A 13,909-nucleotide genomic window follows, 5' to 3' on the forward strand; every position below is an offset into this window, starting at 1 on the left:
CCAGTCCATCATTTTGTTGACTAACCAGCACCTCTGTCATCTATCCTAACTAAAACATTTAGTTCTGAACCTGGCTTTAGGATGAATGTCAGCTGACTACCATCCACTCAAATCTTTTCTCTTACGGTAAATAGCTATAAGTTTTCAACCCCGTCAGAAATCCAGAATGACTGAGTTAACTATAATTGTGGGAAGCACAAAGCATAGCTTCTAAAACTTAGCCAATTTATAGAGACCTCTGAACACCTGAAAAGCCCCTATACTACCAAACGTTGGAGCATCAAATCTTCAGCCTTCTGGCCCAGAATCATCTGACAGACCTTGGTGATGCAGGATTATTAAGGACTGATTACTCTGTCTAGGCAGATATAATCAGTCGACTATTCTGCATGTGTGTCCTTTTCTGGACAGTAATTTGTCTGTAGATGGAGAGAGGCAATTCTTGCCTAGTGGCTGTTACCACACAACTGGAGTAACTCCAAGGATGCTCAATTTCTTCTTAGAATCCACGACAGGAAGCTGTCAGGAGCAGACAGGTCTCTAATCAATATGAACATTAATATATAAATATTTGTAGCATCAGTTCTATGGACTTCTGATGTTTTGAAAACCAACTATCCATGTAAGGTAACCTGGACTGTTTTCTGTTAACTCCTCTCGGCTATTTCTAAGTAAAATATGGAAAGCACCCTAACAATAAACTCAAAAATATGAATTTGCTATAGTCCCTTAACTCATAGGTTATCCATCCCAAATCAGTTAAAAAGTTAAAATAGGGCTGGGTCTAGGCATTGTATTCCTAAATGTGTTATACAGGCACAATGCCCATGAGTGTATCAATATTCATCTCATTTTTATATTAATAAGAGGCTCGTACCAATGAAAACCTTAAATTTGAGATCAAAGTAAATTTTGTACCCATTTAAGAATTTATAACTTCATCTTGATAATAAGTATACAGATTTCTACCAGTAGGTTATGGCTATGCAGTAAGTCCTAGCTAATCCCCCCTGTTCCAACAAAACCACTACTTGTCCCTAGAAAGACAGACCATTATTAACCACATTAGTCCCCAAGCTCAGGGAATAGGGGCGCTGACTCTTCTTTAACTTCTTCAAGCTGATTAAGGGCGTTGAGATTTTAGAAGAGGGGTGGGGGGGGAGAGTAAGTTGATAAGCCTCTGATGCTGTGTCTTCACTGAATCCAGATGGAATTCCAGGACATCAGAGGTTTGGGCAGGTCTGCTCAGTATGCTTGATGAGTAGATACACCAAGGCTGTGTATTCTGCAATATACAATTCTCAGAACAAGTTTTAGTATCAAGAAAAAAAAAATTCCACCCCCAGGGGGCTGACATTTTTTTTTAAAGATGTTGGTTCTGAAGACTTTTTTTTTCCCCGCTTCTTAAAATTGGTTGTAGTATTTATGTTTCAGATTTTATCCCCTTAGCCTACTTCCTCCCACCACCCAGAAACCTATCCCATCCCCCTCCTCATGCTTCTATGAGGCAGTGACCACACCTACCCCCCTCACTATCCCCTCCCCGCCCTCACATCCCCCCCCCCCACTGTGTGTTCATTCATTCATTTTTCATTCATTTTTTTTATGGGACCAAGAAACTCCTCTCCCACCTATGTCTGACAGGGCCATCCTCCCCTACATATACCTCTGGAGTCTTGGGTCCCTCCCTATGTGTTCCCAGGCTGGTGGTTTAGACCCTGGGGGGCTCTGGTTGTTTGGTATTGTTGCTTTCCACCTGGGGTCAATAACCCTTTCTGCTTCTTCAGTCCTCTCACTAAGTTCTCCATTGGGAAACCCCTGATCATATCAGTGGTTAATTGTGAACATTGCCCTCTGAGTGTTTTAGTCTTTGGCTGACCTCTAAGGAGACAGCTATATCATGTTCCTCACATTATGCACTTCCAGCCATCCACAACAGTGTTTAGATTAGGTGGCTGTACATGGGGTGAATACCCAGGTGGAGTGGTCTCCTGATGGCCCCTCCTTCAGTTTCTGTTCCATGTTTTGTTTCCCTATTTGCTCCCTTGAGCATTTTTATTTCTTGTTCTAAGTAGGACTGAGGCATCCCCTCTTGGTCTTCCTTCTTCATGAGCTTCATGTGGTCTGTGGGTTGAGTCTTCGATAATCCAAGCTTTTGGGCTAACATCCATGGAGATATGTTTGTGTAACTCTCTTCTTTTGGGGTTTTTGGAAGATTACGTTCTTGCTTTTTCTAGGTTGTAGTTTCCCTCCTTGTGCTGGAGTTTTCCACCAATTATTCTTTGAAGTGCTGGATTTGTGTTGAGATACTGTGTAAATTTGGATTTGTCATGGAATATTTTGGTTTCTCCATCAATAATGATTGACAGTTTTGCTGGGTATAGTAGTCTGGGCTGGCATTTGTGTTCTCTTAGGGTCTGTATGATATCGGTCCAGGATCTTCTGGCTTTTATGGTCTCTGGTGAGAAGTCTGGTGTAATTCTTATAGGTCTGCCTTTATATGTTACTTTGCCTTTTTCCCTTACTGCTTTTAGTATTTTTTCTTTGTTTTGTACATTTGATGTTTTGACTATTATATGGCGGGAAGTATTTCTTTTCTGGTCTAAACTATTTGGAGTTCTGTAAGCTTCTTGTATATTTATGGACATCTCTTTCTTTAGTTTAGGGAAGTTTTCCTCTATAATTTTGTTGAGGATATTTACTGGTCCTTTTAGTTGGGAGTCTTCCCCCTCATCTATACCTATTATCCTTAGGTTTGGCCTTCTCATTGTGTCTTGGATTTCTTGTATATTTTGGGTTAGTAGCTTTTTGTATTTTGCATTTTCTTTGACAGTTGTGTCAATGTTTTCCATGGTATCTTCTGCACATGAGATTCTCTCTTCCATCTCTTGTATTCTGTTGCTGATACTTGTGTCTATGACTCCTGATCGTTTTTTTAGGTTTTCTATCTCCAGGGTATTGTCCCTTTGTGATTTCTTTATTGTTTCTACTTCCATTTTTAGATCCTGCATGGTTCCGTTTAATTCCTTTTCCCGTTTGGTTGCATTTTCTTGAAATTCCTTAAGGGATTTTTGTGTTTCCTCTTTAAGGGTTTCTGTCTGTCTACCAGTGCTCTCCTTAAGTTCTTTGAGAGTGTTATTTATGTCTTTCTTAAAGCCCTCTATCATCATCATGAGAAGTGATTTTAATTCTGATTCCTGCTTTTCTGGTGTGATGGGGTGTTCAGGGCTTGCTCTGATGGGGGAGCTGGGTTCTGATGATGTCATGTAACTTTGGTTTCTGTTGCTTACATTCTTGCTCTTGCCTTTTGCCATCTGGTTAACTCTAGTGCTGCCTGTACTTGCTGTCTCTGACTGAAGCCTGTCTTTCTAGTTATCTAGCTTGTGTCTGATCTCCTAGGGGTCCAGATGTCTCTGTGATCTTTTCCAGCTGCACTGATTATAGTGGTACCTCTAGGATGCCTCAGGATATGGTGCCTCCAAGGTAGTAGTCCAGCTAGGTGTCTGCTGTTCTGGGTGCAGTGTCTCCTCTAGAATATCTCAGGATACGTTGTCTGAAGCTCTGAGTTCATTTGTTCCTCTGTGGATCTGGATTGAGTGGAACTTCCAGTATGTCTCAGGTGGAATCCGGGGTCCACACAACAGCAGACCTGGCAGAGGTCTGATCTAGGCCTCAGATCTGAGAACTAGTTTCTAAGACACTGTCCAAATTAGAGCGCTTGGGATCCCTGCTTCCTCTGGGTTCTTGGAGGTTGGGGGCAGAGCTGCCACCCAAGATCTGCTCAGTGCTCTGGCTCAGACCGGAAGGAACCAGTGTTCCAGGCCGGGAGTGACTTCCTGGGTCCTTTTGGTTCCCAGTTACTCCCTGTTTAGGGCAGGCCCTGCTGTCTGCTTACCTAAGATACTGCCTGAGTTCGAGCACCTGGGATCCCTGTTTCCTCTGGGTTCTTGGATGTTGGGGGCAGAGCTGCCACCCAAGATCTGCTCAGTGCTCTGGCCCAGACCGGAAGGAACCAGTGTTCCAGGCCGGGAGTGACTTCCTGGGTCCTTTTGGTTCCCAGTTACTCCCTGTTTAGGGCAGGCCCTGCTGTCTGCTTACCTAAGATACTGCCTGAGTTCGAGCACCTGGGATCCCTGCTTCCTCTGGGTTCTTGGATGTTGGGGGCAGAGCTGCCACCCAAGGTCTGCTCAGTGCTCAGGCCCAGACCGGAAGGAACCAGTGTTCCAGGCCGGGAGTGACTTCCTGGGTCCTTTTGGTTCCCAGTTACTCCCTGTTGAGGGCGGGCCCTGCTGTCTGCTTACCTAAGATACTGCCTGAGTTCGAGCACCTGGGATCCCTGCTTCCTCTGGGTTCTTGGATGTTGGAGGCAGAGCTGCCACCCAAGATCTGCTCAGTGCTCTGGCCCAGACCGGAAGGAACCAGTGTTCCGAGCCGGGAGTCTTATATTTTCATTTATACTGTATAAGTGTTTAGATTTCTTCACATGCATGACAATACTTGTGGCTCTCTGATTTTTATGCTAGCCATTCCACTGAATATATAGTAGTATATCTCTACTGAGGTCTCTTATGAATTTTACACACACACACACACACACACACATACACACACACATATATATGTATTTATATATATGTGTATTTATATATATGACACCTGTATGTTGAGAGCATTTTATATCATACATTTTAAAGTAAATATAATTAATAGATGATACATGGAAAGCAAGTAGAAAAGAACCAGTATTAATTAGCTCAAACACTGTGAGCTAAATGTGCCACCAGAAATAAATACAAGATCAGAAACACTATAGAGAAATCTAAAACCAACATTTGAATTACAGTTTATAATTATATAGCACCTAGATATATGAACTCATTTACTCTGAATAATTATTATCTTAAGTGCAATCCAAAGACAATTTCCAAAAATGTAAAGAACTTGTATTATAAGTGTTCACTAAAGTTAATGAAATTATACTACATGTCATTAAAATTATTTGAATTTTGGAGTGTTTGTTTGTTACAAGACAGGGTCTCTCTCTCTCTCTCTCTCTCTCTCTCTCTCTCTCTCTCTCTCTCTCTTTCTTTCTCTCTCTCTCTCTCTCCAGTCTTGGCTTTCCTGGATCTCTCCCTATGTAGACCAGGCTGGTCTCAAATTCCCAGAGCTCTGTCTACCTCTCCCTCTTGAGTGCTGGATCAAAGGTGTATTCCAGCATGCCTGGCTAATTTTGGAAAAATTTAGTGGATTCAAACACTAACGAGTTGAGTGTATCTTGATTGTAACAACAAGAACCGAGGATAACGGAGTGTAAGCCTTTTAATTTAGATTTCATAAGTTTCAAACAAAATAGTTGTCAGTGTGTTACATGCTGCCTTACTGACTTGGGTATGTATGAATCCATCTTGAACGTAGGGAAGGAAAACCCTCCAGAGTGAGATGTGTTCTTGTGAAGCTGTTTGGAGTATATTTCTCCAAAAGTGCTCTTCTTGATTCACTAAATGAAAATGTATGTTTTTTTAATTAAAAGCATTATATGGCTATTATTAAATAACCATAGAAATCATAAGGATAGAAAGAAATCTTTCCATCATCACCACCCTTAGAAATATTACTCTTGAAATTTAATTTCAGTTGAATGTTTTCACAATACTCTTAAAAAGTTTCTGCACTTGTATGGCTTTGAAGTTTAACATGTTCCTTGAAAATCTCATATTTTCAAGTCTTTCAAAAGCATTATTTTAATGTTTTAAACTGTAGAGTAAACAAGACTTTTATTTTATTTAACAATCTTGAACATTTGGTTTACAGTTGTCAGAGGCTTTATTTTCTATATATATTTTAGTGTGGTGTGTGTTGAAGTGCCCATGGAATGTTTGTGGCCATCAGTGACAGCTTTATGGATCTGGTTCTCTTCCTGCCTTTGGATAAGTCATGGGAATCGAACTTGGGTCCACAGGCTTGCCAGGCAAATGTCTTCACTTGCCGAGCAATTACCCTAGCCTCAGGGTTTTAATGGTGAGATAAACTTTTTTTTTTTTTTTTTGGATGTTTACCTCTTAGAAATTCCTTTCTGGTGAAATATTGCAGTCATAAGAATGACATTCGTTTGTTTGACAGTATTTCTTTTCAGGTTCCCTCCTTCCTACCTCCCCATTCTCTTTCTTCTCCCCCATCTCTCTCTTTCTGACATGGTCCCACTATATAGACCAGGCTGGCCTCGATCTCTCAGAGACTCACCTGCCTCTGTCTCCAGAGTGCTGGAATTAAAGGCATAGGCCACCACACCTAGCTGTTTCTTCCTGTTTCTATTCAGTATACTCCCACAAAGTAATTATACATGTGTTCATTCATTTTTAAACAAAAACAATGGGAACTTTCTGAGTCTAGTGCCATAAGTGTCTGGGGCTAGCTTAAACATGACGGGATCCTTCCTGCTTAGAACAGAGTACCTTCATTGCTACTGTGTTACCAGCTTTGTATGCTGTATTTTAGCCTTTCCAAATTTATTAGTTCTGTATTTTTTTCTTCTGTTATCTTGCGTATCTTTCATTACTAGTGTGCTGAACAGTTTCCACACTTACTGATAAGGACAACTGTCCTTATTAGTCTTCTGTGTTGAAAACATAGACATCACAGAAGGCTGTGCTCTCCTTCCACATGAGCAACACAGATCTTACATGTATGTTAGAACAAAGACATTTTTTAATTCATAGATTATTTTGAGTTAATTTGTTACTAAATAGTATATCCGTCTTCATTTCAGAATCCCAAGTCATAGATCGAGTGTGGACTGTTTCTGTGTTGCTTGGAAATGGTCTGTAAACAGAAAAGTCATGGCACACCTTCTACACTGTGAGGTTTCCTCTGGGCTTTGGTCCATCTTTAGTATCAGATTGGATGACTGTCTGTCCTGCCAACTGATTGATCATCAGAAGGATTCATATTGGGAGGCAAGCAGCAATCAATATTGTAGGCTGAGGTCACTGACAGGGCCAAAGGCAATAATGTGTGAAATTTAGGATGGATTGCCTTGGGGGTTTTGTCTAGATTTACTCAAACAAGGGAATTGTTTAGACAAATACTGTGCTTTTAGGGGCTCTTTGAAGTGAGCATCTAATGAATCAAGGGAAGGGCAGTTAAACCCCTCTTGGTGAGAACATCAAAAGAGGAAGAGGATTCAGTTACAGGTCTTTAGAGGTATCACTTGACCTTTCCCGGGTGGGAGAGGAACCTGGACGACTGGGTAGTTCTTAGTTTCTAATGACTTTTATAATTCTTTCACTTTCCTTCTGCTTTCTTATCCTCATCTTTATAGTCTCTAGGCCTAGCCTTGCTTCATTACTCAATAACATAGAGCATTACATCACAAAGGTAGTATCTTCTAATGGTAGAGACTCTTCCATCACTCCCCATATCACATTCCTACAATCTCAGAATGTAACCTTCTTTTCTTAATTGTAAGGAAAGCAAGATCATCAATCCTATTTGGGTTTATTTCACATTTTCATATGCTATTATAGTCTTTCTCCACTAATAGGAGTGAAAGATGAGTAAAACATCCACACCTACTAATTCACTGTGTTGGGTTTTTTTTTTTTTTTTTTTTTTTTTTTTTTTTTTTTTTTTTTTTACATGTATTTTCTCCTCTTGCAAACATTTGCTTGTGTAACAAGTTAAGTTTCATATATTTTCTGATTTCTTGTTAAGCTGACAGGATGGCTTTGATAAAGACCTGCCAATAAGCTAACAGGCAAAAAACAGAGACATAGAGATTAGTCAAAAAAAAAAATGCCCAAAACAGGGTGCACATTCTATCACACTTTCCTCCTGGTCCAAGAAAGGTGTTACTAATAAACCGCAAAGCCCTTCCATGAAAGTAGTCTGAGTTCTTGACAATATTGTATTCTAACAATTCTTTCTCAACAACGTGACTCCCAACCTGAGCCCTGTCTTCTCTTCTTGCTACATCTATAACACAATTCTCGGCTCCAATAGTTCATGTAAAAACATGAACTATCTGGCTATCTGGACCATATGAGCATCTTTCATCTGTCTGTCTGTCTGTCTGTCTGTCTGTCTGTCTGTCTGTCGTAAAAATAAGACCACACAATGCTATCTATATAGAAGAAATATATCTGGTGTTCTGCATAGTTATAGCTAAGCTGAGGCTCTCCAATGATACAGGATATAAATACTATGGATAAAATAGAAAATGTGTAAGAAAGGCATCAGTAAGAGAGCCATTCCTCTGGAAAGATCTTAAGACAGCTACCTGAGTGGTCCAAAGAAATATGTCAAATGGCAAAGTCAACAATATAATCTTTGGTTTTTATTTTACAGACTCCTATGGATATTAAATAAAGATATTTTAAGCCACAGAAGTAAGGGCTAGCCTGAAATGTTGTGTAGTGTTTAGAGTTCAGTTGCAGATATGCACAGGGTCTTGAAACAGTGTGTGGATAATCGAGACTATTGTATTTCCATTGTGCAGCCTCTTTAGGTTTGTGAATCACTGACGAGTTGTCTTAATTAAAACCGGAATTTATTTATAGACTACTGTAGCTATGAAGCAAGGAAGAACTGAGCAGCTGAGCCCTGAGCTGGGAATCTTCTAGGACATGGCTAGAAAAAATAGTGGTTATTCCCTACTATATACAGACGTAGACCAGTGATTGTTTCTTTCAGTTTCATGGATACAGTTTGATGGAGACAAAAGTCTGTTGGCATTAGCAGGGGTTCTCTGGCCTGTGCTGACCAATGACCCCCTGAGAAGGCTAGCGTTTTGTGCTCACTAGAGCTTGCCTTTATATGCCATGAGCAGCTTGTTCCTCAACTCCAGTCTTTTTTTCCAAAACCACAGTTTCTCATTTATTTCAACGGCTCAGCAAATATATACACACATATATACATGTACATGTGTTATATATACATTCATAGAGATTAAGACACAAAGAAAACATAGCAGAACATTAAAATTGGGAATCTAGCTAAAGAGTGTGGAAAAGTTCATTGTACTACCTGGTCACTTTTCTGTAGCTTTGGGTTTTTAAACACACGGGAACAGATTTCAATAATCACATGAAGTGAAATTACACTGTTTACATGTAGAAACACTGGCAATAAAGTGATAATTCAGGATGATGGAATTCTGGGAGGGATAAGCTTCTGAAGGAAAACTTCACAGGAGATTCTGATACTGCAAGTACCTCCACTCTAGTATGAATGTTGGATTTTCCTTTCTAGAAAGTAATTATACAGTCTACACATTTTTTTCTAAGTATATATTTCCAAACTAGGAAAAGGTTAAAAAATGGAATAAAGTATATAAAAACATTTTTGAAGGAAAATCATTACGTGTGTGTGTGTGTGTGTGTGTGTGTGTGTGTAAAAATACTGTTTTGCTTTCTATGATGTAAGGGGACTTTTGCTAAAGAAGTCACATACCCAAGGTCAGGCTATGGACATGTACTGAGCTAGTCATCTAAGTTTTCCATGATATGGTTCTGATACAATCACCAATTCTCAAAACTGAATTATTTGACATTAGGTAATATGTTTTCATAAATGATTTCTATAGGTTTTATACAACATGCCATGGTATGCCCACACATATTCTGTATATACAGCTTAAGTGTTATTGTGAATACCTTTAAGATTCTGTTACTCAAATGTGATAAATAACCGACATCACTCATGAGCCAGTTCTGCCTATTGGAACAGCCTTTTCTGACTCCCTCTGCAACTGACTGGGTGCTGTCAGGCCTGAGTGTCCCCATCCTCACCATCCGAGTCAGACTCAGCATTTAAGTCCTCATCACTGTCTTCCTTCTGTTTGCAGCTTCTTCTATGGTTAGAACCTTCATTTTCAGTATTTTCTGAAGTTTCTGGTTCCTTGTTAAATGGAATAACAATCTCTTCTTTCTTTCCACATTTTGCACAAATTTCAAGTTCACAAGTGCATGGTCTACATATTATGTGGTAAGAGTCCTTTACTGTCTTTTGTAAACATTTAATACATTTCTTAGGCTTTGACAGTGGTTTGTATTTGCTATATTTTACACGCCATTCAAGAACTTCTTTACAGTGTTGACATACTCCATCATGAAGTTTTGTATTAATTTTCTTGGTCTGAACATTCTTATCAAATATGTCATTTTTGAAGGTGAACATGTTCTGGTGCTTCTGAGGATGGGATCGAGTCATGTTGCCTTTCTGGGAACTCATCACCAAATCTCAAGCACCATACATTGGTGCAGCCTTTAAGTTATAGGAAAGGGTCGACTCCAGTCTTTTGAATGGCACTCATACTTTTTCTCATTCCATGATGATCCATCAACTTACTTTGCAACTTATGAATAAATTCCCTAATTTCAGCCAGCCTCTCCTCCTAGAGTGAAAGAAAAAAGAAAAGAAACTAGTAGTCGTGAAACAGAAAACAAAAGGTAATATTTATCTGTAGCTATAGCAATAGTATCTGAGAATATATAGCTATAGTCATGATTCCTTCTACTATTTACAAGCTTGTTTTTGGTACACTGGATCTTTTCTCAGTCACTGCTCTTGCATTTAGCAAGAACATTTAGGTTGATCTGGATTTCTCTGGGTGGCAACCACCATTTAGTTCTGAAATCTGGACCCTTGACAGTTGAGCCCAGAAAACACAGTAGTCTGCTGCTAACTTCTTCTTCAGATTCATGTTCCCACCAAGTCTCCATCAGTCCCATGGCAGCTGACTGATCATTACAAATTAGTTGATTCTGCCTGTTCTTTTTCTCTCAGGTGGTAGTAATGAACCCCAGAAAATCTGAGGATAACTTTTGCTCCCCTGATTAGTGGGAATATATTACTAAACAGAGGTCTGCCCAGAGCCGTGAGACCTTAGAGCCTAGAATCATGTAAGACTCTTGGACTTGCTCATGCTGAGTGGAGGAAGCCCTGAGTGTATGCAGGCTTGGGTGAATGCATATTGTTGGTATGGATAGGACCATACCAGGACCAAAGATCTCTGACTCATAGGAAAAGGTCAAAGCCTTCTCTGGGCTAGGCTCAGGCAAATGACAAAGCTTCTCTCCTGGCCCAAGTACGAATGTTGGTAATGTGTGCAGAAAATGTTCCCATAGCTTTCTTATGAATATTTATAGCCTGAAGACTGGTCCCCTACAGAGACTGCTCCTACAGAGATTAGCTGCCTACTGAGCCAGCTGATACCATAAATGCTGCCTCCTTGTTTATCTGCAATAATCCCACCTCCTTATTCTGCTGTATGCAATAAGCCTGCCTCTCTATTCAACAGTATATAATAAGCACATTGAGTTTTGGGGTGTGGGGCAAGTTGAACTATGTCACAAGACAGAAAAACTAATAAAGTCCAGCAGATTAAGGAACCCCAGCAATTCTCATAATTGAGAACAGTAGACATTTGAATCTTCTCCCAACCAGATTCCTGCCCAGGAGCATGTGACCACGACACCTCAGTAAGAGGACCATGACAACTGGTCACATAGCATAGAGCCCAGAGTTCTCCATACTAATGAGGTATCTAGATGTGCCACCCAGAGGGTCTAACCAATAAGCTTCCCTTCTTGGACACTTCCTCCTCCAAAAGGTATTTAATCTCTGGCCCACCCTGAATAAGTTGTATGCACCCTTTTCACCATGAATAAACATTTCAGATGAACAAGGATTGTCTCTCATCAATCTCCCCAAGCTGTTGGGGGAAGCCTTCGTTATAGAGCTGCATAGCTTAAATCTCCTGCAGAAGGCCCCTCTGAGCTCCTGACACTCACCCTGAGCTGAGCCAAATTCTCCCATCCCAGGACTCATCTCAGGCGCATGGGTCCTGTTCTTAACTCCTCTCTGTTCCCAGTGATGTCCTGGTGCCCAGGAGTTTGGGAACCACAGCCTTGACCCCAGCCTGCACCGTGTTTCTTACCTAGAGAGACACGGGTTGGGACTCCTCATTTTAGGCCATTTGAGTCACCACTCTGAGTCGGCGAGTATGTCCCACCCCAAAGATGGTGAGGAACTAACATAGCCTAGCGTCACCGGTCACCGCATTTTGTCTCCCCGAGTGGCATTCACACACACTAGCTGAAAGGCGAAATGCAGAACCACACTAGGGTGCTGTGATTTCTCCATCAGAGACCTCAGTCCACCCGAACCCAATGTTCATATAAGTGTGTCCGTTTGTCCATTCTTTCTTAATTCCCTCCATGGTCCTCTTATCAGGCCAAGTTCCTAGGACCAAACAAGGATGTGGCAGTTGTTGCTAACCCTTCCATTCATGATCTCCTGTATCCATGTAGAAAGGGATCTATCAGCGTATATGGGCCCTTGGGTCAGCATGAGCTTTGTCAGAAGGCTACACCCTACTTCAGAGTGCTGCTCCTGCCCTCTCTGAAAACCCTTGAAAACAGTCATTCTGTCTTCATTCTATTTCCCACAGCAACAATAGACGTGATTTTAAATTTTCCATTGCTTTTCTGTTGTGTATGTGTGTCTGTGTATGTATGTATGTATGTATGTATGTATGTATGTATGTGTATATATATATATGTGTGTGTGTGTGTGTGTGTGTGTGTGTATGTTCATGTGTGTAAGCTCTCCTCTCTCTCCCTCCCCTCCATATGTGTGAGAGAGAGAGAGAGAGAGAGAGAGAGAGAGAGAGAGAGAGAGAGGGAGGGAGGGAGAGAGAGAGAGAGAGAGAGAGAGAGAGAGACAGAGAGAGATTAACAATGGATGTCTTCCTTGATCACTTTTCACCTTATTGTTTGAGACAGAATCTCTTACTGAGCCGAGAGTTCATCCATTTGGCCAAGCTACTGTGAGCTGCAGGGATCTGACTGTAACTGCCCCACCCCTCCAGCACTGCAGTCACAGATGCAGATCTCTGCATCCAACTTTTTATGTGGGTACTGGGGGGTTAGAACTTAGGTCCTCATACAATATAGCAGGCCTTTTATACACTGAGCTACCTCCCCAACTTCATCATTGATTTTCCTTTTAAGGGTACAAATATTAAGACTCAAATTTGCATTGTTTTAAAAATAGACATGATTTAACTTTTTTTTTTTTTTTGCAAAGAAAATAGTGTCAAGTCTCTTCAGCAAGTAACACCTTTAATAATTTACATCAATTTATCCAATCTTTCCTTTACTGTTTTATCCTTTTCAGTAATTCACGCTGTTCTGGATTCTGTAGCAAATTACAGAACTATTTTAGGATTAAATTAGCTAGAAGACATTGCTGCAGGAATAGATTTTTGTTGCCTGTTGCCCTAGCAATGTGTTCTTACTTCCTTTGCCAGTTTGTTTCCTGGTGGCTTGAGCAATGTTGAGTCCTCTGCAAAGTTATTTCTCTTGACCCCACCACCATCCCCACATATGAGCAAGCTTGAGGCTTTTCCCAGGAATCAGGTACATTCCTGCCCTTTATCTGTACATTTTCATTTCAAATAAGGGAAGAGAGCATTAATTATTTGGAACTTGTATTTATTAGCAGACTCACCACTGGCCTATATAATCCTCCTTTGCTTGTGTTGCATGTGGGTCCACAGTAAAAGCCCGGCTCCTGATGCATTTGTCTCTACAACACACACCAGCCCAACCTGTTTCCTTATACTGAAGCATTGCTGACAATCTTGTACTGATTTATGATTTCTCAGCAACCTTAGGCTGTAAGATCCCTGTTTTACTATTTACTGTTGTTTTCCAGTGAGTGTTTACCATGGATTTGAATACCTTGATAAGCCCATTTTGGCTGAGAAAGATAATTCAGTTCTGTTCTTAGTATAGTTTTAACTCACTTTATGGATCAGTTGCTTTCATGAAAAATATTTGGCTTATGGAATCAATTTTCTTTTAGTACATTGATTTTTTTCTACTGACATGCAATTTAAATTGGAGCT

At 40.5% G+C, this 13,909-nt stretch overlaps 2 protein-coding genes across 4 annotated transcripts in view; one reads left to right on the plus strand and one right to left on the minus strand.

Annotated features, from left to right (window-relative positions):
- Fmn1 (formin 1) overlaps positions 1–13,909 on the plus strand; it is a 381,486-nt gene that overhangs the window by 85,548 nt on the left and 282,029 nt on the right. The window lies entirely within an intron of this gene.
- LOC117702905 (uncharacterized protein C9orf85 homolog) lies at positions 9,657–10,227 on the minus strand. The gene has a single exon (XM_034494160.2). The coding sequence runs from the start codon at positions 10,225–10,227 to the stop codon at positions 9,760–9,762; it is 468 nt and encodes a 155-aa protein (XP_034350051.1). The 3' UTR covers positions 9,657–9,759.

Source organism: Arvicanthis niloticus, chromosome 2, assembly GCF_011762505.2.
Source record: "Arvicanthis niloticus isolate mArvNil1 chromosome 2, mArvNil1.pat.X, whole genome shotgun sequence".
NCBI classification, from domain to species: Eukaryota; Metazoa; Chordata; class Mammalia; order Rodentia; family Muridae; genus Arvicanthis; species Arvicanthis niloticus.